The sequence below is a fragment of the Notolabrus celidotus genome, chromosome 14 (assembly GCF_009762535.1).
Source record: "Notolabrus celidotus isolate fNotCel1 chromosome 14, fNotCel1.pri, whole genome shotgun sequence".
Classification (NCBI taxonomy): domain Eukaryota; kingdom Metazoa; phylum Chordata; class Actinopteri; order Labriformes; family Labridae; genus Notolabrus; species Notolabrus celidotus.
The window spans coordinates 5,110,480-5,134,198 of record NC_048285.1 but is presented as its reverse complement, the minus strand read 5'-3'; the positions used below and the strand labels follow the sequence as shown (position 1 = coordinate 5,134,198).

The 23,719-nt window shown below is 42.8% G+C and overlaps 1 protein-coding gene across 1 annotated transcript in view; it reads left to right on the top strand.

The window, feature by feature from the left end:
• zgc:153039 (uncharacterized protein LOC767698 homolog) overlaps positions 1 to 23,719 on the top strand; it is an 82,045-nt gene that overhangs the window by 9,658 nt on the left and 48,668 nt on the right. The window contains exons 4-6 of the mRNA XM_034700926.1: positions 2,043 to 2,354; positions 3,986 to 4,093; positions 4,166 to 4,277. Of these exons, the coding sequence (XP_034556817.1) occupies positions 2,043 to 2,354; positions 3,986 to 4,093; positions 4,166 to 4,277 (532 nt within the window). The remainder of the gene's footprint in view (positions 1 to 2,042; positions 2,355 to 3,985; positions 4,094 to 4,165; positions 4,278 to 23,719) is intronic.

The following is a 23,719-nucleotide window of genomic DNA, read 5'->3' as shown; positions in this document are numbered from 1 at the left end:
TTCAGTTTTTATAATGGCAATTTGCATATACTCCAGAATGTTATGAGGAGTGATCAGCTCAACTGCAATTAATTGCAAAGTCCCTCTTTGCCTTGAAAATGAACTTTATCACCAAAAACACATTTCCACTGCATTTCAGCCCTGCCACAAAAGGACCAGCTAACATCATTTCAATGACACACAGGTGTCACACACATTAACACAGGTGTGGGTGTTGATGAGGACAAGGCTGGCGATCAATCTGTCATGATTGAGTGACTGGACACTTTAAAAGGAAGATGGTGCATGACACCATTGTTCCTCATCTGTTAGCCATGGTTACCTGCAAGGAAACACGTGCAGCCATCATTGCATTGCACAAAAAGGGCCTAACAGGGAAGTTTATAGCAGCGAGTAAGATTGCACCTCAGTCAACCGTCTATCGAATTATCAAGAACTTCAAGGAGAGAGGTTCAATTGTTGTCAAACAGGCTCCAGGGCGCCCAAGAAAGTCCAGCAAGCACCAGGACCGTCTCCTGAAGGTGTTACTGCTGCGGGATCGGGCCACCACCAGTGCAGAGCTTGCTCAGGAATGGCAGCAGGCAGGTGTGAGTGCATCTGCACGCACAGTGAGGCGAAGACTTTTGGAGGAAGGCCTGGTGTCAAGGAGGGCAGCAAAGAAGCCACTTCTCTCCAGTAAAAACATCAGGGACAGACTGATATTCTGCAGAAGGTACAGGGACTGGACTGCTGAGGACTGGGGTAAAGTCATTTTCTCTGATGAATCCCCTTTCCGATTGTTTGGGGCATCAGGAGGAAGGCTTGTTCGGAGAAGACTAGGTGAGCGCTACCATCAGTCCTGTCTCTTGCCAACAGTGAAGCATCCTGAGACCATTCATGTGTGGGGTTGCTTTTCGGTCAAGGGAGTGGGCTCTCTCACAATCTTGCCTAAAAACACAGCCATGAATAAAGAAGGTTACCAGAACGTCCTCCGAGAGCAACTTCTCCCAACATCCAAGGGCAGTTTGGTGATGAAGAATGCCTTTTCCAGCATGATGGAGCACCTTGCCATAAAGCAAAAGTCATAACAAAATGGCTCGGGGAACAAAACATTAAGATTTTGGGCCCTTGGCCAGGAAACTCCCCAGATCTTAATCCCATTGAGAACTTGTGGTCAGTCCTCAAGAGGCGGGTGGACAATCAAAAACCCACAAATTCTGACAAACTCCAAGCATTGATTATGCAAGAATGGACTGCCATCAGTCAGGATTTGGTCCAGAAGTTGATTGGCAGCATGCCAGGGAGAATTGCAGAGGTCTTGAAAAAGAAGGGTCAACATTGCAAATATTGACTTATTGCATGAATTCTGTGTAATTCTCAATAAAAGCTTTTGATACTTATGAAATGCTTCTAATGGTATTTCATTATACCATAGAAACATCTGACAAAAACACCTAAAAACCCTGAAGCAGCAGACTTTGTGAAAATGTAATATTTGTGTCATTCTCAAAACTTTTGGCCATGACTGTAGAATATGGTGTGGGTGTTGCTGTTGTTGTTGAGTTTTAAAACAGGGATGCTTCTTTTCTGTTACAGTGCTTGGTTCAGGAGATATGATGCAACATGCACATTTCTGTTTGGGCCATAGACTGAATGAAACACCGGGGGGCATAGCCTCTGGTTTTTAAAGTATCTCTAACCTGCATTGTTTTAATGGCCAGCAGGATTAGACTCCACCAGCTGCCAAAACATACATGTATCTGGTATGCCTGAAACATAAGAAGGTTACCCTAATTCTCAGTGGGTTCTCAGCTCAGTAAACATTTACCTAACAGGTTTTGGCTGCCTTGTGGTGTTTTTAGGGCAGCTCTGTTTGTGAAAATGTTAAGGATCCCAAATTGTTCACCACATTTCATGTTTAAATGAAAGAGTGGCTTTACCTTCCTTTGAGCTATTACTCTGACTTTATGCCTGTTAACATATTCTGTCAATCTTTAAATGCATTAAAACATCTTTCTCCTTGTCTTCTACCCACCCATCATTAACACCCTGATGATCACTAGATGGGACTATTACTTCCCCCTACCAGGTCCTGCCGTCTGGCTACTGGTGGTCTCTGCTTTACGGCACAGCCATCTCCCTGCTGTGCCTGCTGGTATGTCTGATTGGGGCCCACATCTACGCGAAGGCCACCTTCCTCATCTTCCTGGTTGTCATGTTTGTCCTGGGCACCATCTTTGTCAGCTTCTTTGCGGTACGACCTCGCACCGTCACCCTGCCCATTTCTGCTGCCTTCAATGGAACTGGCCCTGGGTTTCCCACCACAGCTAACTTTACAGGCTTCAAGGTGGACACGCTGCTCGGGAACCTGTATGGTAAGGGAGATATATAACACCTGAACATGTTTCCTCACACAGACATAGATTTCAGAGAGGATGATAGCCAGACGGTGAAATCAGGCCATCGTCAGACTTCCAGACTGGATTTATTCCATGTGTATGTAGGTCAGAGGTGATCAGTGCGAGGTTTATTCTGTAATGATATGTTATGGAAATGTACTTAATTTTCATTCTAGGGGTTTGAATGGGTTTGGCCCTCAGTTAAGCTGGCGTGCAGTACCAAGCACTGTGATGTGGAGTGTTTAAGTTGGTTTAATGCACTGAGATAATCTTATTGATTTATTGTTCTGTAATGAAATCTAACTGTTGTAACTGACAGACTCTGAAGTGTTCGGCTCAGACATTTTACAACAGATTTTTCTAGGAATTAAATGCTAGAGTAGCTCTTTGTGCTAAGAAACGTAGCTCAGCTGTGGTGAGGAGGGATTTCTTTTGTTGATTGCTCTGTGATCAGATGTTGAATATCTCCTCTGGATTTTGATGTCCCTGGAAAGCTGACCAGGCCCTGCACTCTGTTTGCAAGAATTTTTTCCAAGCACATGATTCCTGAGCTAACTGGTCTAACTGGGGAATGCATGCAGGCACATGTGACAGCTATTATACTGTCAAGCTTTGAATAGACTCAAAGATCAGACTGAATAGGACACAAACACTCAGAGACATGTCATGTTAGAGCTTCATAGTTTCATTGTTGGTGCGATTTTACATTTTAAATCATGATAAAAAAAAAAAAAAGAATAAACATGCTTTCACCTTAAAATCCTCTGAAGGAGGTTTCTGAAAGTGCTTCTCGGTCAGGGGAGCAAAAAAACAACAACATGGTGATCAAAAGTCTCCTGGTTTTTACAGAAGATGATGGCTTAAGTCCATGAAGAAGTTTGGGATTTGCTTCAGTGTGTCATCTTACTTCTGTAACAACCTCAATGATTCGTAGACATCCAATAAAAGGCTTTGTTTTCCATCAAGGGAGCAGATTTTTACTCCAGGTGTAGAAACATTAAGATTGGAGGGATCCCTTTAGAGATCAACCTGTTTGTCAAGGATTGAGACTCCTTTTTTTTTATGTTGAACCAGAAAGAGCTGTAAAGTGTTTCTCTCCAAACCCTCCAGAACAAGAGAGGTACTGCTCTAAAAACAATAAGGCAGCAACGGACAAGCAACTCCCATGGTCTGTTACAAAGACTGTTATTGTCAATCATAGTCCAGTGGAACAAACAAACGATTACAAAAAGTTATTTTAGGATCTTCTTTGGAATGCCTTTAGATACTTTGATTCACAACCTGAGGCTGCAAGATGCAAAAATAAGCAGTTTTATTGGACATGTACGCTGCTGGTTTCAACCTCTCTCTCCTTTACAAACCAGGACAGGTTAAACTGGGAGTAAAAGCACAGAAATGTTCCTTTAGATAGCTCAAAGAAGATCTGTGAGTGGCTGCTCTGTAAGAGCGCTGAAAAGCTGTAAAGCATGTTCAAGTTTGGAGGTGAGCAGCTACAGGAGAAGATTGTCTGCCAACAAACTTAAACAAACTTTTCTGTTTGAGGAGTGATGGATGCTGATAGAAAAGCACAACTACAGGGACTTATCTGCTGTTATCTCTTCCCACAGCTGACTACACGGTGGATTACACCACTGGAAATATGATGACCTTTGCTACTGTTTTCGCTGTAATGTTTAATGGCTGCACCGGCATCATGGCTGGATCCAACATGTCAGGTAGGTAGAGGCATATTATACGTCTTTGTGCGTGTGTGATTACTTTACACAGTAAGTTTGTCTCTCCACCAGGTGAACTGACAAACCCCAGCTACTCCATCCCCCGTGGCACCATCACAGCCGTCATCTTCACCTTCATCATCTATAACCTGCTCAGTGTACTCGTTGCCTGCTCCTGTGACCGGTTAGTGCGACTCAAACACACACACACACACTTCTCTATAAGCGCATATAATTTCACATCAAGTGTCCTCACTTTCATCTATGAACAAACATAAAGTAGTGGGAACATCATTCCGCACTAGGGATGTCAACATTTAATTGAGTATCGATTAATTGTTGTTAAGAACTTACTCGAACACACTTTTTGTTTAGATTTTCTATCACGTGGATCAAACATCATGTGGTCTTGTATTTGGTTCAGCTATCAGGGAAGTGTTTTAAGTTTAAAGCATGTTCTGATGTGAATCAGCTGGCTGAGTGACAGGTCTCCAAGAGCGCTTTTCTCTCTGCCGCTGCTGCCGGACTGACCCGGTTGCGGTCCTGGCTCACACCTGACCACGTACACATGCTTATTTTTCTCAATAAGAACCAGTTTACAGAAAACTGGACACTGAGAGTCTGAAATATGTTTCTGTTCAGTTCCCTTGTTGAAGTCTGAGCCTTCACTTTTATGACTGTGTGTCTTTGGAGATTATGAGCCTGCTCCACATGTTGATATTCAGCGTGTTTAACATTTTGTACGCCTCAGTATGACCCGTAGCTATCCAATACTGTCAGGTTTTTTTTTCACATTGTGTCGTGAAGGAAAGTTTGATTCAAGAGAAAAAACACATTTAGCATTTTTTTTAAAATGGAAAACATTCACCTTTTTTTATATGATTCATCGATAATTGATAGTTAACATTTCCAAAGATCGATCACAGAAAATACTTGAAATTTACATCCCTATTCAGCACTGATACCAACAAGGTAATTAAACCTTGATGTTGATAAGAGCATGCAGGGCTGCAGTAATAGATACAGCAGATGAAATCCAATACTTAGTGACTATCAGATAATGCAAACAGAGTTCATTTTCCGCTTCACCAATCAGGATTGAAACATTAGGGAAAACCAATTTCAAAATCCCCCATTCTGAGTGTGAAAGTTATCCAACACCAGGTGTCACATAATCAATCCCACCGGCGGCCGAGTGCAGAAATGAAAGTGGACGAAATAACAGTGAGTGACTGATCTGTGAAAGAATGGCCGGGCCAACTTCACTGACAGAGTTTATGCGTTTCTTAATCTTGAGCTGGATATGGAAACTTTTGCTGACCGATAGTTACTTTCCATTCGCAGATACAGCTACTAGAAATCAGATTAAAGACTTATGAAACAGGACCTACTCCACTTCTCAGACGGGCTTAGATTGTAAGACTACGTTACACTCATTGAGTTTGAGCCAGCTGAATTTGTTACACATTCAGAAAGGGCAAGGGAATATCACGACATGCATACAGCTGTCTTAGCCGTTTCAAGGTTCAGTGAGAGAGACGCCAAACAGATGCTGCTGACTGTAAAAGGGTTCCTTGAAACTACAATTTTCCAGAGTTAGTCACAACACAACTGTAGTGCTGTTATAATAGAGGTAAAAAAGAAATGAAGAAAACCCAGAACCAACCACTAAACTGGAGCTACTGTACCCTTTAGTGTCTGGGTGAAACCTTGAAACTAAATGGAATCTTAAATGTAGCTGTATGACACTAAAAGGGTACCTCTAAACAGATGCTAAAAGCGTACTGTAAAGCAGGTAAACACCACGTGTTTAAAACAGACTCTTCTTTGTTCATCTTTATGAACTTTGAAATTTGCACTCATTCTCTTTTGGGGTCGATATTTGCCCCTGAGTTCTGCGGCAGATATGGAAACTTTCTTGGCTAATTTCCGTGTGAAGGATTGAGTTACTAGAAACCGGATTAAAGACATAAAGCCAATATGAAAGGGATTAGATTAGGGCACAATCTAACACTCTTTGAGTTTAGGCTGGCAAAGTGTACTTTGAGCTGGAAACTAGAGTGAGGGCGAATTAAAAAAAAAAAAACAGAGTCAGGGAGTGATGTTGTTTTTATTGAGATAAAATCAAGTAATGAAGCACAGATAAGGTGAGTTGGCTAGCTATGATGCATTTCTTGAGAAGGATGCTAAAAAAGGCTGAACTGGGTATCACAAAGGAAGAAAAATGATGCATTCAGGGACCTTGAAACAGAAACGTTACCCATGGAAGGAAATGGTAGCTCATGAGACAGTTAAAAATGGATACAGAAAAGGAACAGTTCAAAACGGTTGGATGAAAAACCAATTGTGGTACCTTTTAAAACAGCAGAGGGGGCTTTGTGCCTTTGAATTGTGAGTACCGGTGTAGAGAGAGAGATGTAAGAGTGAAAGTAAGAGTTCAAGCCTCATGTGGGGAGCTGAAACATTGAAAAAATGCGTTACTGTTGATTATTCTTTTGGCTTAAAGTAACTAGATCAACAGGAAGTATCTTTCCACTCTTTCAAAATGAAATTCAACTGTTATGAAAACAGGAAGTAAAGTAACCCAGGTGTAGAGAAGTAAATAAAACTTATAAAAGCATTACAGATAACAGTTTCACAAGGTAATCTCTTCTTTAAAGCTTGAACGTAAACTTGCATCCTTAAAAATCACATTCTAACCCTGCTTAGTGTTTTTTATTCTGAGCTGAAGGGATGTGCACATCTAGTCAGTTAAAAGAAAAATTAATATATTTTTCAACGGCCCAAAATGGCGATCAAATGGTTTGTCTGTTCTGTATTGCAGCCACCTGCCACTAGTGGGGGCTGTAGCTCTGGATAATGGCTACTGCTACAACGCTGTAATGAATCTACTGCCTGTTAATATGACCACATAAACAATGACATGTAGCTTCTTGTAGCACGGCGTGGTTTTGTCAGGGTTTTAATTAGGGATGCACCGATCCTTGTATCGGATATCGGCTAGATCGGACTCAAAAAGCTAGATCGGATATCGGTGACAAGGGGGCCGATATATAGTGCCGATCCATATAGCAGATCTATTCATCTCAGTTCTATGCTTTTCTGTGTTTGCAACAGCCATGTGCGTCTCCTACGTCATCAGCGCCGACCGGTCTGTGCATATTTGCCCAGTGGAGCATGATGGAGGATAACTACAGAGGCTCTGAGGTTTAGGTGCATGTCACGCTTCTTTTGCTAACAACTCCGCTGGAAACTCGCAACATATGCAGCGCTAATGTTTCGACCAAGCGAGCCGGATGCGACCCTAGTGGTGAAGCTTTCAGCAGTGTGTCTGCCCCCTGGTGGCTGGCTGCAGTATAGGTCAAAAAATCTGTCTCCCCCATTCATTTGAATGGGGGAGCAGTCAAACTTTAAAAAATAAATACAGGTCCTACGAATGTTTCTCACATCCGTATGCTGTGGTGATATGTAGTTAGTATTTGACTGTTTTGTGTCCAAGGCCTCTTTTTCCTGAAAAGTTTCTTCTTCATTAGTTATTAGAGTTTAAAAAACGGGGTTTTACTTCCGGGTTTCCTTTGATTCACAGCCGCTGTAGAGTGAAACTTCAAAGGACACACAGCGTCTTGTGACGTTACGCTGTAGGGCGGAGCTTGTTACAGTGGCTTCACAGGCTCTGGCTGCACAATGGCTGCGCCCAGGAGAGGGATTTTTTGGCTTCAGAACCTTACAACGGGAAGAGGCGGAGCAACACTGTCCATTTTTATTTACAGTCTATGGTTTCGACGGCTGGCAGTCGCGCTGAAAAATATAATGGAAGCCCAAAGGAAGAATTTTACGTAAGCTGTAACCTACTGCAAAGAAGCTAGAAACCTTCTATTAATGGATTCAAAGTGTGAAATAATGGACAGGTTATTGGATTGAATTGTTCCAGATGCATGGAATTAAGGAATTCCAGCCTCTGGGTAGCACTTGGAACCCAGATACAGTTCACCATCAAGTCAGAAAAGCCTGAAGTTGCCAAAACATGATTCTATCCTCACAGTAATAGAGATTGTTAAATCAATACCAGGATCGGATCGGCTAGTGTCGGTATCGGCAGATACCAAAGCCCAGGTATCGATATCGGTATCGGGACCTAAAAAGTAGGATTGGTGCATCCCTAGTTCTGATCTTGTCAGGTGAAACTGGTTTATAACCACTTGACTGGAGCAATGAGTAACCAGCACAGGCGTTTGGACCTTGACCTGCAAGGAGGACTGAAGGCTGGTGGTGTCCTGAGAACTGGCTCTTAAAAATGTGTTGCGTGCTACCCTCACTCTCAGAAAGCCCGAGCAGGTTGCTTTTAAACAGCATTGAGCACTTCAATCTCAACTAAGGGTATTGGGGAAAAGAACTGACCCCTCAGAAACTTTAAAATCTACTTAGGCAGAGTAATCCCCAAGCCTGGTGTTTCTTTAATGAAGTGCTAGCATGAAGCTAACAAGCTATCAGGGGATATAAGAGTTTTTGTCCTCACTGCATTTCACTCTTAAGGTGTGACCGTTAAAGCCTTTACTTTCGATGGCTTTTTTATTTATTTATCTCCTCTCGCTCTTTCTCCCTCGCTCCATCTGTCTCTTTCTATCTGTCGACGCTGAGTGCCAGAGCTCAATATTGATGCAGCTCTAAAGCAAGTGTTGCCAAGGTGCTAAACTGACATGACAGGGCTATAAAAGAGCATTGGAGATCAATACTGCTATCATTTACCCTGCCGCACCATCCTCCCTGTGTCGGCAGAGGTTCTGCTCCATCTTTCCCCAGAGAATAACACATCACATCTTTATCCTGTTGATATTCTGTTCAGTGAGCTTTTTATCTATTACATATCTTGATTTCTTTATCTGGTGAGAAATGAGTCATGGAGAAAAGGCAGCTGAAGTCAGACACCAGTGAGAAGGCAAGAGGCAGAGGGAGTAGGAACAGCCACCACTGAGGCCCCCCACTCACATGACCCAAGAGAGAGGCCAGAGGGGTCCCTCACATGACCTGTGTGTGAGTGAGTGAGTGAGTGTGTGTGTGTAGGTAGGTGCGGGTGCGGGTGTGGGTGTGAAGAGATTGTAGAATAGCTCAGCTTATGTGTCTCATAAGGAATCATCTTTTGACTGCTTAGAAAGTCCATATATTAGTGTTTCTAATGAAACATGAGGGGCTTTCCACCATCATTCTTAACAGATGCAGGAAACAACAGCAGCACCTGCAGAGGATCCTCTTCCCCATAACTTCTCTGCATTTTCTTTTCACTCCACCAGCTGTGAACTGCCACAGCTCATCCTGTGTGCCGTTTCCTTGTGCGTTTTGACATCCCTCCCTCAGTAGTGTCTGTGTGGCTTTTCTTCCTCTCATCTTCTGTCCTCTAGTGGTGACTGGTCAGAAAATAAACACTACAGTTTCGTGCTTTGCAAATAAATTGGCGGTACTGATGCTGTCAGAAAACAAACAATTTTGCCACAGTGTCAACAGGAAGAGGTGAAATCATACATTTTAAGCTGGATTACTTTCTGTGGGTTGATTTGATTTCACTTTGGTCTTGCTGTTGAGAGTTAATAACCTTTGTTATGGGGTTTTGACCAATCAGAATCCAGTACTAAACACAGCTGAGTAATAATGACAGAATAATATGCACTTATATTGTTTTTATTAAATACTGAAGCTCTTTGTAACACATTTCTGTTAAACTCATGCATTAGCCTCTTTTTGAAGATACTGCTGAAAACTGCACAGATTTAATCCTGTCAAATAACTCAGAGTGGGTTTTAAAGAGTGCACAGATGAGACACAAAAAGCTGCTGCTGCCCCCTCTCTAGCTGCGTTGCTTTGTGTTTGGCTGCAGTCACAGTTTTTCCCACAGAAAAATCAATTGGAAGCAGGTCAGTGGAGAACTTCAGCTGGATCTGGTCACTAATCTGAACACATGACACATCAGGCCTGTGTGTGAACTGTGCTCCTGGGCCTGCAGAGTTGGGAGTAAATGAAGATCTCTTTCAACTCCATCGCGGAGATTTGCTCTGATTAGCGAGGTTTGACATCTGCAGTGGCATGTGACATTATGAGAGAAAGAGAGTTTGTGTGTGAAAGGCTTCTGTGGTGATCTGGTTGCAGGACTTACATTAGAGAGGAAATGTAAAAGTGGACAAAGGTGAGAGGAACAGAGGGGGTGAAGGGAGTAAGAGAAACTTCAGTGCAGAATATTTGATAATGAAACACAGAGGGAGTAATCTCCCACGGGGTGTAAACTCCTATTTTATTGGTTTCATGCTCAGGACATCACTCCCTGCCTTATCTTCACTTAGCTCAGGGTCATTTGGTTTATTGTGGCTGACCAGAATTGATCTGATCTGTGTGTTATCTCCCCAGAGGAAATGTGTAATAACTTCTCTGAAGCTCCAGGTAGATTGTCATTGACAGAGGATTTACTTATTTGGCACTTGATTCTGTTTATGCTCATGCAGGGCAGATGTCTGCTGATTGAAGAAAATACCAGTCAAATATCTACGAACACTGGTTTTACAAGGAGAGTGAACTGCTTCTGTAAGAGAGGGCCTTATGTTACATAAGTGTGTTTCTTATCATGCTTAAAGACATGAAGAAATCTCCCCATGTGTTGATATCTCACCTGCATTGATATTTACTGCTCTCACATCCTCAGCTTGAAACAAAGGGCTCATTTTGCAGTGTGGGAAGGGTAGCCACACAATATTTGATATCCAATAATGCACCCATTGACAGTCCAGCAGCCTCCACCAGGAGATGATAAGTGGGATTATGGTAACAACGACAGGGCCTATCGGTGAACAATCCTTTTTAATATCAACTTTTCAAATGCATGACCCGTTTGTACGCAGCGTGCTGCAGTGTGTTTCATCTTCTGCTCTCAGGAAAACATTTTCATTCAAAGCTGTTTCTGCTACATTACAGGGGCACAGTCCCAGAAAAAATGACCAACAGTACCTAAAGTGCATCATAAAGCATTATTGATTTTCTGTAAGGAAATTAGAGGTAGACTAAAATCTATCATGGGACAGGGATTTAACTTGCATCCATTTACTGAGTGCAAATAGTTCCAGAAGTGAGGGAAATTCTGGTCATTTATTAAAAGTACAAGATCACAAACTTTCTGGAATTCCCCCCAATATGTTTGTTTTAATGTCATATAAGTTTACCATGGGGAATCAGTATGAAGAAGGGGGATAGAGTATTACTTTTATTTCTATGCATGAGCTCGTGTCAGGCTGAAGGAATCATGGAGTAAAATATGACCACTTTTATTAAAGTCATTTGTCATGTTATGGCCTCACTGTACCTCCTGTTAGAGAAGCCTTCATGCCTGAGATGAGACTCCACTGATACTGTAATGATGGCTTGGTCTGTTTATTATAGGACTCTACCGTATACTCCAAAGGGTCAAACGTGAAGAAAGATCTTGTTGGTTATTGCTTTGTGCGAGATATTTGAAGAAAGCGTTCAAAAATGACTCAAAATATATTATATAAAACAAGAAAAAAGTACTTATTTATGGTTTTGGATTTTTTTTTTCTTTTAAGAATATTTTTATTGCACAATATCATTGTATACAGTACACATTGACAAATAAAAGCAATTGTATTTTTCCATTTTCTCACAATAACATAACAGCAGCCTAAAAGAAAATACAATCATAGTGATAATTATTATTATTTAGCAGATTTTGTACATAATAGTGGGCAAAAAAAATTAAATCAAGACTCATGTTAGAGGGTTGGTTTTGGATTTCTTTGTTGGAATGTTTCTTTTTAATTAAAAAATAAGTCACAAAAAATAAAAGACTCAAAATATGTCAACATTGAAGATACCTTAGTTACATTAGTGAGCATAACCTGGTTACCTGATGCCTGTGAATGAAAGGGTTAAAATCAAACTGGTAAACAGCTCACAGTTGAGAAACGTTTAATTAATTAATGTATGACTATTATTATGATCACTTTAAGGAAAGTTTCCATAGCAAATGCTGGAGGAGTCAGTCCACGTTGCAGTTGCATGAGTTGTGCAAAGGGTGGCAGTGCTGCTCTCTCTCCAGCGCAGCCATACTCAATTTAACAGGAAGATTTAGAGTGACAAACTAACCTTTGCATAAGGCTCTTCTAAATTGCCACCCTCTGCAAATTGCAGTTCTGCATCATAGCTTTAAAAGGCAAAGCGGTTAAGATTGTGTTTAAAAGTGAATGTCAGGGAGGTGGGAGAGCAGCCATTGAAAATGATTGTACTGCATGGTAAAGGTGCCTCTTTATAGCTGTGTGTGTGTGTGTGTGTGTGTGTGTGTGTGTGTGTGATCTCATAGGATCTGTGTGCTCATTCAGGTGTGAGCGAGGGAGACGGGGTTGTTGGGGTGTGCTCATTATAACGAGGTCATTTAACCCAGGGCTGACAGTCCGCTCAGACCTGGTTTCAACATGAGCTTTAACATACCTTATGCAGCTATTACTCCTCAGGTATGTCCTTCATGACGAGCTCCCAGTGGTCGCAGTATCCCCTGAATTTATGTCACTTTAATAAGCCGGTGCTAAGCATAGAGTATGGTGGGGGAATTTCACAAAATATTACACCAAATATACTTTTTTATCACACATTCAGTTTGGTATTAACCTCTTGAGACGTGAGCCTTTTTACTGTCTCTTAGAATACTGCTCTAAAGAATACCCCTAAAGTATAAAAACTATCGACCATAAAAAGTATTATTTTTAATATGGACGTAGTTTCTGAGAAGGGGAAAATGTTAGACACAGTAAAGTCACATCCCCAGCGTGTAGCAAGCTGTTTGTTTCAACACTTAAACATTGCTGTGCATTAATACATTTTGAAAATAATGCAACAATGGTCCTGTTGTTGAGTTGTGCTAAAAATTAAAAAAAAGATTGTATTGTAATTATTATAACATACAGTTTTGCTCAGGTTTACTTTACTAATCTTTGTGTAAAGCTGTGTGATGTAACTTTAACACTTCACATCAACATTTGTAAAGTCTGAAGCCTATAGTGCTCCCGTATTAGAAGCATCGTAGCTTCTTACTGCTGCTCAAATGGTTTAAGTTGACACGCAAAATCAGACTACCGGTGTTGTAAGCTGTGAATACGTAAACACATCAAAAGTAAGCTATGATCAAGCTAAGTACCTCGTCCAATTTGCCACAAGATCATCCATCCATCCATCCATCTTCCTCCGCTTACCCGGGCCCAGGTTGCTGGGGCAGCAGTCTCAGCAGGGAAGCCCGAACCCTCCTCTCCCCGGCCACTTCCACCAGCTCCTCTGATACCTCTTTTTGACCAACGCGAATTGGGTTGTTTTTCTGGGCTGGTGCTCACGCTGGTTCGAAGCTGGTTGAACTCGTGAACCAACAGGGCACCTGTTTGTTTTCCGCCCGCTCGAGCCCGTGGAAGAACCACGTCATGACGTCAGATTTACGTGACCGCGTTCCCCAGCAGCGCTATCATGAACTTTCCCTCACAACAATGACTGAGGACAATGGAAGCTTGTCTCCTCGGCCGACCGCTGCTTTGCCTTGGAATCCATTAGTGTCTTTTATTTTTTCCCTGCAGGACAATGGCGGAAACACGTTTGTGTTTTTGATCACGGCAACCCTGCCCCTCGACCCTGACGTAAGTGGTTTGCGGTTCTAGAACAGCAAAGAGTTGGAACCACTCTTGAACCGTTTTTTCCGTCCGGGAGCCGGTTCACTTGCAGTTGAAACACAAAAAAATGGTTCTAAATTGAGCGCTGGCCCTGAAACTCAGTTGAAAAGGGGCATGAGACGATACCCAGGCGTTCCCAGGCCAGCTGAGATATAGCATGCCAGCATGTCCTGAGCCTCCCCATGGCCTCCTTCCCCTTGCCAGAAACGACGCCCCGTCCTGGAGATATCCTGACCAGATGCTCAAACCACCTCATCTGGCTCCTCTCGATGCGGAGTAGTAGAGGCTCTACTTTGAGCCTCTCCTGGATGTCTGAGCTCCTGACCCTCTCTCTGAGGCTGAGCCAGCCCAGACACCCCGCAGAGAAAGCTCATTTTGGCTGCTTGTATTAGTGATCATCATCTGTAGAATAATCTGTCAGATTAAGCAGACTTTAAGCAGGATGAAGAACAGGAATGTCAAAAAATGTAATGCCCCCATGGGAGTCAGAAGGATGTGGGGAGTACGTTTTCACAGCATTCCAGCTATGAGATGCACCTTCCTTCTGATACTCCAGCTTCACTGTTGGAAATCTGCGACCGTGAGATTGACTCTTCAGATCCACTGACAGCACCGAGTGTGTTGTTTTTTTAAGCGCTCTTTCTGCTTCACAGCTATTAGCACTGCAAAACAAATGGAGCTCATTTGGATGTAAGATCCGTACAGCTGGCTTCCAGGACACTGTTAATAGAGCGGCCTCATACTTTGTCTGTTTTGAGATCATCCCTGATGATATGCAACTGTAGCCGCTGATGATGGCGATGAATGCTCCAGGGACGCGAGATAGAAGCGGAGAATCTATTAACCTCGTGTGACCAGCTAGCCAACCATGACAGATTGCCCTGTCTCTACTTTATCAAGCTCTTTTTGTGTGTGTGTGTTTGTGTTTGTGTGTGTGTGTGTGTGTGTGTGTGTGTGTGTGTGTGTGTGTGTGTGTGTGCGTGTGCGTGTGTGTGTTGGTGTGTGGAATAGGAACCAAAGTCTACTCAGAAAGCATGCAAGTAAGCGTGACGGCTCACTGGGTTGCACCTCAGTTTTTATTATTGAACTGGTTCCATGCCTGACTGTTAACTGGTTGGTTAAGTGCGTTGGCTTTTCTGTATTTGCTTGATTGACTTTTTTTTGTGTGTGTGTGTGTGTATGTGTGCGTTCACACTGTACGCTCACGTGTGTGTGTCCCTCAGCACTGTGCTTCAGTGACCTGTGGGCTAATCCGCCCTGCGCTGTAGAAGCTTTGTATTAATAACTGACTTGATAATTATATTAATTTGAATCTGCTGGGCTTTCTTTTGTTGTGCTATCTCTGACATGCAGCCTTGTGAATGTGCGTGCAATCCTCACACCCCCTGAAGTGCCTCTGTCTCTCATCTCTCCTCCACACACACAAAAAGTACATCGAAACCCTCACACACTTTTTCTAGAAAAGTCACATATTTTGTCACAGCACTCTTCCTTTTTCTCTCCATCGTCTAAGAAAATACTGTTTCTGCTGTCTCTTGTCTTTTCACCCACACTCTGTCTATTTTTATTCCTCTCTTTCTCATTCTATATTTTGTCCTTTTCCTGCTTTCACTCTGGCTACCTTTCGGTCCCACACTTTTGTTCAACAGCTTCTCCCTGCCTCTTCCTGTCTCCTAAAACTCAATGCTCTTTTTCTGTAGCTCGAGGTCCTTCACATTCAGAAACTTACCCCCCCAAAATAAAAATAAAAGCAACCCACCATGTGATGTTTTAATATTACCTGATAGTTTTTTTTAATTGGGAAACTATCATTGCAGACACTTCAGTAATAAAAGCTCTAATTGTGGATTATCATACAGGTAATGCTTTTTTAGCTGGTGGCTGTCAACCAATTAAAAAAAGATGGCTACCAAAAAAATCCTCAGTTAATTGATGATAGATAAATTACAGACAGTTATAGTTATACTTCAAATCATTGTTATTATTGAAAAACCCCAGTCTATCAATTCAGACTTAATTGAAAAATAAAGAATCACATATTTTTAGAGATGGAGAGAAAATAAGTCCCATCCAAGAGGCAAACTCCGGTCTCAAAATATGTAGCTCATGCGGAAGTGTTAAAAACTGCAGTTCATTGAGCGTCCACTAGAGGCTGGCTGCTGAAACACTGGAAACCACATACACACCCATTTAAAAAAGACGTTCTTTGCAGCAATAATAGACATGTTTGCAGCCTGTGTAGTGGCCTGCTTTCGCCAGTCGAAACCAAACCAGTAAGCCACTGAGGGGCTACTTTTCCGGGACTCACTGAGTTGACGCGTGTCGTCTTTAGTGAATGAATGAATGATGTTCTGGTCCACACTCCGAGCACTCACATCAAACGGTTTATTTACATCGCTACACAATAAAGCTCTGCCGATCAATCTGCACTTACATCCAATATTAACTTGCAGAATGTTTAAAGGTGACATATCATGCAAAATCCACTTTTTAATGGTTCTCTACCTGAAATATGTTTCCATGGCATGTCTACAAACCTTCCGAGAATGAAAAAAATCCATTCTGCCCCTGTTCTGATTTCTCCACCTTTCTGTAAATGTGTGTGAAACGAGCCGTTTCAGACTTCCGTGTTTTTGTTACGTCACAACAATATCCGGTCTGTCACCGAGTCAGAGCTCGGAGCTTGTTCAGCCCATAGACTGTATAAAATACAACTCAACTCTCCTCCGTTTTTCATTCCCTGCACACATGTGTGCTAACAAGGAGCTTAGGAGGGAGGCATGCTAGTTGTAGGCTGTCTTAATAAACACAAAGGTCGGTTTTACTCCCCAAGTCTGCAGATTTGAAGATCTAGTGGATGATTTTTTATTTTTCATGGATAAGTGCTAGCGCTAGTTAGCATAGCCACATAGCTACATGTTTGTAGCTGTAGCTGTGTACCAAGACACACGTCTACATACTGATAAATAAAACAACAAGAAACACTAAATCTGTGACCAATCCTTCAGAAAGGTCCTGCTGCAGGCGCCTCTCTATCAGGATCAGATTCTGGATCAGATTCAGAGGGTTGAAATAACGCGATCTGTGAGCAGCCGTGTATATTCAGCCAACATGTAAACATCAGATCAACGTGCTGGAGAGCCGAGGCCACATCCACTTCCTGAGGGGGCGTGGTCAGAGGGAAAACAGACCGTTCTGAACAGGGCTGAAGAAGAGGGTTTTTCAGGCAGACCAAAATCTGATTTCAAAGTGTTTTTTTGAGCATAAACTTTAAAGACATGTTTTGGGGACCTCTTAGACCAATATATATTGATGAAAAAAGCGTGATATGTCACCTTTAACAGACTCACAGATATTGTAAACACGATGATGAGGACGATGATGGTGACAACGACGACAGTCAAAAACGGTTAGCTTACCTGCAACTAATTTATTCTAATGTAACGGTGCAGAAGATAATAAGATTACAAGTTTTGCCCGTTTAAGGACATGAATGACTTGATTGACAAGCTGTAGCTGTTGGCATGGATACTCAAAGCCCGCCTCTTTACATCACACTAGCTCGCCAGCAGTTAGGTTGCGTTCAGCATTTCCAATATGGCTCCCGCCGACGATTGCCTTCAAAACAGCGCTTCAGAAAACAGATGGGTGACGTCACGGATACTACGTCAATTTATCATACAGTCTATGGTCCCATCCATACGTTGGTGGATAGCACTGAATGCTGTGATAGCATGCACTACAGGGAAAAAAACCAAGACATGTGTTTTTACAAAAACAACAAAGTCCTTCAGGAAGACAAAAGTGGGCAAAACAATCAAGTGAGGAATCAGAGGGAGGAAGAGGTTACTTTCATATCCTGTAATGTCTGCTGTTTTTATCCGTTAGCTTCATTTGGATCTTTCCGTGATTTTTATGAAGTTTTTTGTATTTTACTTTAACTGATTGAGTTGGATCTGTTGAATACAACTTTCGATCTTTCATAAACACTCCAAACATCTTGTTCAGATGCTGAAATCATGTTTTTATTGAGCTGCAGTCGGTTGTTCCCGGTTTCGACCTTGATGTTGCTGTGCGAACTGTTTTCCCCTCCGGTATGTGTTTTTACTCCGTCTCTGGACATGATGACTGAAGGATGGCAACCCAGAAAGAAAATAAATATAAAAAAACATTTCACGCTTTAAGAACCTGCAACACAGAGCCAAAACTCTCTGTGTGTGAAAGGCTTTTTAATGCCTCTTTATTAAGTGCCTCTCAGCTCAAGGGCAGCAAACAGGCTGTAAACAGTGTGGACAGTGTGTCACAGTCGGAAGAAGCATTGCTGTGCGTTAGTATGAGTTGGTGCTCCAGACTCATGAGGCACAGTAGCAAATTTGGCAAAACTTCAAACTGCTCCTTTAATCCTGTCTGCTACAGCAGGAAGGGAAAGAAGCAGAAAGAGGTTTATAAAAGTATTGTAGCTCGAGTCACGCCCCGGGTTTCATTTCCTTATTCTGGAGGTGAGAAGGCAAACTAAACATTAACCTTGTTTTTTACCACACACCCTTCATCCTTTTCAATTTGAACCCCACTCCTCCTCCTCTTCCTCTGGCTTTCTCCTCCACACTGTAGCCATTGTTAGGCAACAAGTCCAGCATACTCTCTCCCCTCTCCCTCTCCCTCCCTCCTTTTCCCTGGGCACTATCACCCCACAGCAGCATTCTTGGCTTCCCTCTCTCCTTTCTCCTTCCTCTCCTTGTCCATCATTCATCCATCCATCAACCCAGCCGTGTTCCCTCCTTTTGTTATTCACCCCCTATCTCTCCACAGCAGAGATTCTAGTCACTCTGCCCCCCTCTTTTTCCTCTTTCACTGCTGCCCTGTTTGCTTTTTAAAGGAGGGGTGCGGGTAACAATGGCGGTGGTGTGGGCCAAGTTTCCGACAGCATGTCCTGCGTGGTGACAGCGAGGTTTAGATATCAGGCTCTGTATTTAAAATGGCTTGGCAGGCACTTGTTGTCGTCCCTGAAAGATACGAGGCGGTTTATTATAAATGATGAATCCAGCACCTGTCGGCTGAGGGAAACACTCAACCTGTATTCTAGTTCAATTTTTGATCAGATTTCACACAGCTGATGGGTTACGAGTGGAAGTCCTGATGTCACATGAGGGTTTACTGCTTTCCTCTGTCACTACCTGCAGGATTTAACTCCTCTGTCTCCTGTCTGTGGATTACTTCACACCTTTTTATACATTAGATAAATAGGAATCACCAAACCTTCACATTTCATGACTTTTAAAAAGTTCCATGATTGTTCAGATTTAATGTTTGGCCTTGGGAAAAAAACAACATTAGAACAGAATCCTAACACAAGGTCAGTTTAACTTGGCTGTCATAGAAATGTCATTGGAATGGATGTTGAATATTATATTCTTCCTCTCAGGACTTATTGTCCCTGTTGACCCAAAAACTGGTGTGTAAATTTACGTCTAAAATTTCATTACAGTGGGATAATGTACATTGTTGGAGCAAATGTAATGAAATTGCTGCTCTCCATGAGAAACTGACGCTGTTGGATTTAAATTCCCAGCATCCCTCCATTATCCATGACGTCCTCCATCACTCTCCTCTAAGTCAGTGGTCCTAGTTTTCCATAAATAGTAGCTAAAAGAGATTTTTAGACTACAATGCATGCAAAGTCTGTGCCATAGATCAACAGTAACGTATGCTATGTATATTAGATAAGGTTGCTGCTTTTGTGTTTTTGTCTATGAAGTATATATGATCCTGATCCTCTGTGGAGCATCAGTGTAGAGTCTACCACTGTGCAGATCTGCATGTTATGTGATGGCAGTGAGATTCTCTTGGCCTGTGGTGCTCTGCTGGTGGGACAAGATCCCAAAGTAGGTGGCTCACTCAGTACTCCCTCGTTCGTCAACACCCACCGTCTGCTTTCTCAGCACGCAGTACGGAGCAGGACCACTAGACAGCTGGAGTCATGAGGCAGAGGATTTCCCACGTTAGCGATGAGCCTCTTCTCATCCATGTTGTCTTTCTGGTCCTCTGAAAACAATCTGCTCTGTGCTGATTGATAGATCGTGCTCCGGTCTCTGGCAAAAATAGAAGTCCTGCGTATCTGATCCGGAGGGCTACTGAAAAGATGCCGTAACAAAACCAGTGGAAGTAAAGATATTAAGTAGAATTCAAACCTATCAGCTCTGACCAGTGACAGAGCAAATACAGATCAAAAATAAATCTGCTGAAATTAGTTGTAAGGCATTTTTAGTGGGTCGTGGTGTTCGCCTGAAACAGAGGTTGTGTTAAAAAGTTCTTCCTGTGCCTTTTATGAAGGACACAAGTTCCCATGATGCATTGCACTTGCAGTAAGAGTATAGGTGGTGAAAATGCACCTCAACGCTGGCTGTCACTTTATGAATTTGGGTCGTTATTGTAATTAAGTAGTTGATTGAAGGTCCAGAGTCTAGACCACTTTAGAACCTCTGCTCCAGGCCACACTGTCAAGCTTCTCTGGCTTCTATGTGTTCTGCAAATCTTTACTGGATGGAGCAAATAAACACATAAAAGTTACTTTTTCTGAAATTAAACATAAAATGTGCTCTGGGCGAGCAGCTTCTGTCTCACTTTGTTATGGATTCAAACTTAAAGTGCAAAAATGGAAAAACAAGTAAAGCAGTAACTCCACATGGGACAGAGTACGGCCTTTATCCGTAGACATGTCTGCACTAGAGTTATGGATGAAAATGAAGAGATTACATAAACAAGTTTGCCTTTTTGACCCTGCATTATCTCCTTACACTGTATGGCTATCTCTGCTGGTTATCAGTCATAGTTAGCATGATATTATTCTCCCTGGTGTTGATGTTTGTGTCTGAAATCTGACCCTGAATATCGGGAGTAAATTGCCATCAATATTTCAGTCAAACCCTGGTTAAAAGCATTTCAGGCAACTGATGCAGTCAGACAAAGGAAAGGGAATTGGAAGGTGATGCAAAGAACGACTGAGCGGAGAGGCTGAAAATTGGAAACGTTGCAATGCAGAGCAGCCGTAAAACAAGATGAGGGCAACCGGGAAAATGTGGTAAACATTTAAAAATGTAAACGAAAGGCAGAGGAGAGAGAAGCCGAGACATGTAGAGTGCATGTGCAGAGAGGAGAGAGAAGGAAAGGAAGGAGACTGAGGAGAAGGAGGGAGTCAGTGCATGTTTGTGTGTCTGTGTGTCTGTGTGTCTGTGTGTGCCTTGTTAGTTATTGATCCCATTTAATAATCCTTAACCACAGTCTACTCCCATGAGAGCACTTAACTCTCCTCTCCCTCTCTCTCCCCGGCTCTCACAACCCCTCATGCCTCCCTTTTACTTTCTGTTTGTCTTCTTTTCCCCGGCTGCTTCTTTATGCGACTGTATCTCTTCCTCTCCCCTCGTGTACTCTGGCTTCTCTTTAACTACGAGGTCAAGGTGAAGTGAGGCTAAAGACCAACACAAATCCCAGCAGTAATGAGCCGAGTTCTGTGTCGGTGCATTTGTTGCTATGGAGTCGGCTCAGTCGTCTCTAAGAGGCCTGAACTCATTCAGAGCACACCGGGCCAGACCCAGACTCTGTAAAGTTAACTCGGGTCTTTGGTGAATTGAGATCCACGTGCTCAGGCTGTTACTGTTCAGACTTCTCAAGTGCACCCCGAGGACTGTGGCTGTGCTCGCAGAAAGGATTCCTCCATACTAGCCTGTTGTAAAACTGGGCCAAAGAACTGATACCTCTTCATGTCTTTCAGCTGAGGTGTTGCCTTTATACTATCACTTCATACAGTAATAATTAGAGCATTGGTCAGGCTGAAGTCGATGCTTTTTCATTCCTTTCATACCTCTTTTAACAAGAAAGCAATCACTTCATCAGATAATCTCTTGTTGAACTTAAAAACATGTCCTAAACAGAGAAGATTGGTTTGATAAAGAAGTACTTGTCCGTACTTGTCAGTCGAATAATGTCTCTTCAGGATGCAGAAGACCTTCAGATTTTATTGATAGGGCTTGTTTCGGCTTGGTTTGGGACTTACTGATATCACTACAAGTCAGAGGCTTCGGAGCTTGAGCAACATCAGAGACTGAAACACACAATGTTTAAAACCTGTATTGCTTTTTTAAAGAATGGTCCTCTTTTTAATCAGTCTCTGTGCAGTATATCCTAACCAGAATCCAGACACTGAGGCTGACCGTTCACAGTGAGATTAAATTCTATTGTTGTTGTTTTTTGGGGGAAGATTAAAGTAAGGGATAAAGTGTGTCGGTTCCCCCGGCAGTCTAAGCCTATAGCAGCATAACTAAGAGCTGGTCCAAGCCTGATCCAGCTCTATCTATAAGCTTTATCAAAAAGGAAAGTTTGAAGCCTACTCTTAAAAGTAGAGAGGGTGTCTGCATCCTGGACCCTGACTGGTAGATGATTCCAAAGGAGAAGGCTGTACCTCCCTTACTACTGTTGGAGACCTCAGGTGCGACGAGCAGGCCTGCATGCTGGGAGCGTAATGTTCTAGAGGGGTAATATGGCACTATGAGCTCTTTAATGATAGAGGAACCTACGAGACAAGGGAGCTCAGGGACTCCAGAAAGGTCTATGGTTAGTAACTTTAATGAGACCGGTAGAGTTAAAGTAAGGGACAGGGGAGAGGGGTGAGATAGGATCCCAGTGTGTCATTGTGTCAGTTCCCCCTGGCAGTCTAAGCCTATAGCAGCATAACTAAGAGCTGGTCCAAGCCTGAGCCAGCTCTAACGATAATCTTTATCAAAAAGGAAAGTTTGAAGCCTACCCTTATAAATAGAGAGGGTGTCTGCCTCCTAGACTGGTAGATGATTCCAAATGAGTAGGCTGTACCTCCCATACTACTTTTGGAGACCTTAGGTACGACTGCATGCTGGGAGCGTAATGTTCTAGAGGGGTAATATGGCACTATGAGCTCTTTAATAATAGAGGGACCAAGCTGTCCCACTGCTGTGCCGGCATTGGAGATAGTACCAGAGGCATTACAGGGGGAAGATGGGATCAATGTAAACAACAGGCGAGGGAGAACATCGCTGTGTGTGTTTGCATGCCTGAGTGTGAGTGTGTATGAAGCCCTCACTGTGTCGAGCTTTCGCAGTGTGATCTGGGACACCAATATTATCCCGTTGCATGATCGATACAAAAGCACAGAGGGTGGAGCTCTGCAGACTCGCAATATGACAAGTGTTATTTATTAACCAACCACAGCACTTTGTCATCTCTTTGAAAAAGTCTGCTTATGTTTCCAGATGAAGTCAGTTGTATTGATATGTTTCTGAGCTGAAGATAAATCCCTGTGCTGCCTTTAAGGGTTAATTCTTCATCCTCAAAGTCTGGGAGTAAACTACTCGAGGGTTTGTGAGTTAGCTTACCGTGAAACAACTACATGTTATAGTCAGGATTTACACAGGACTTCCACCAGATCCGTGTCCGGTCCGTTTCTGATCCGCTGAAACCGGACAGCTGGAGTCATGTGACCAAGGTTTTCCCACTGCAATCACTGAATCAAGGATTCTCCTCCTCCTCTCCTCATCCATGTTGTCTTTCTGGACCTCTGAAAACCTCTGACCTGTTGACTCCAGGCCTGCCTCTGCTCTAAATGATATTTTGTTGTTGTAGTTAAGTTAAAAACAATCTAACGATAACACAGAGTGTTTTATTCTGATAATTCACTGGATGTTTTAATTTTGTTTTGGTGCCTGACTTCCTGTCCCGCTCCATCTGCTCTGGGCTGAAATGATGAGTCACGCACCGGCATCCGGGAAAAATAGAAGTCTTGCGTCTCTGATCCATTGTGTTCCGACCTGCCGGATCAGAGACGCATCCGGAATGCAACGGAGTGGACCCAGTGGGGGTTAACCAAAGGAGAAGTTCCCTCGGCTGGTGGTGAAGGTTT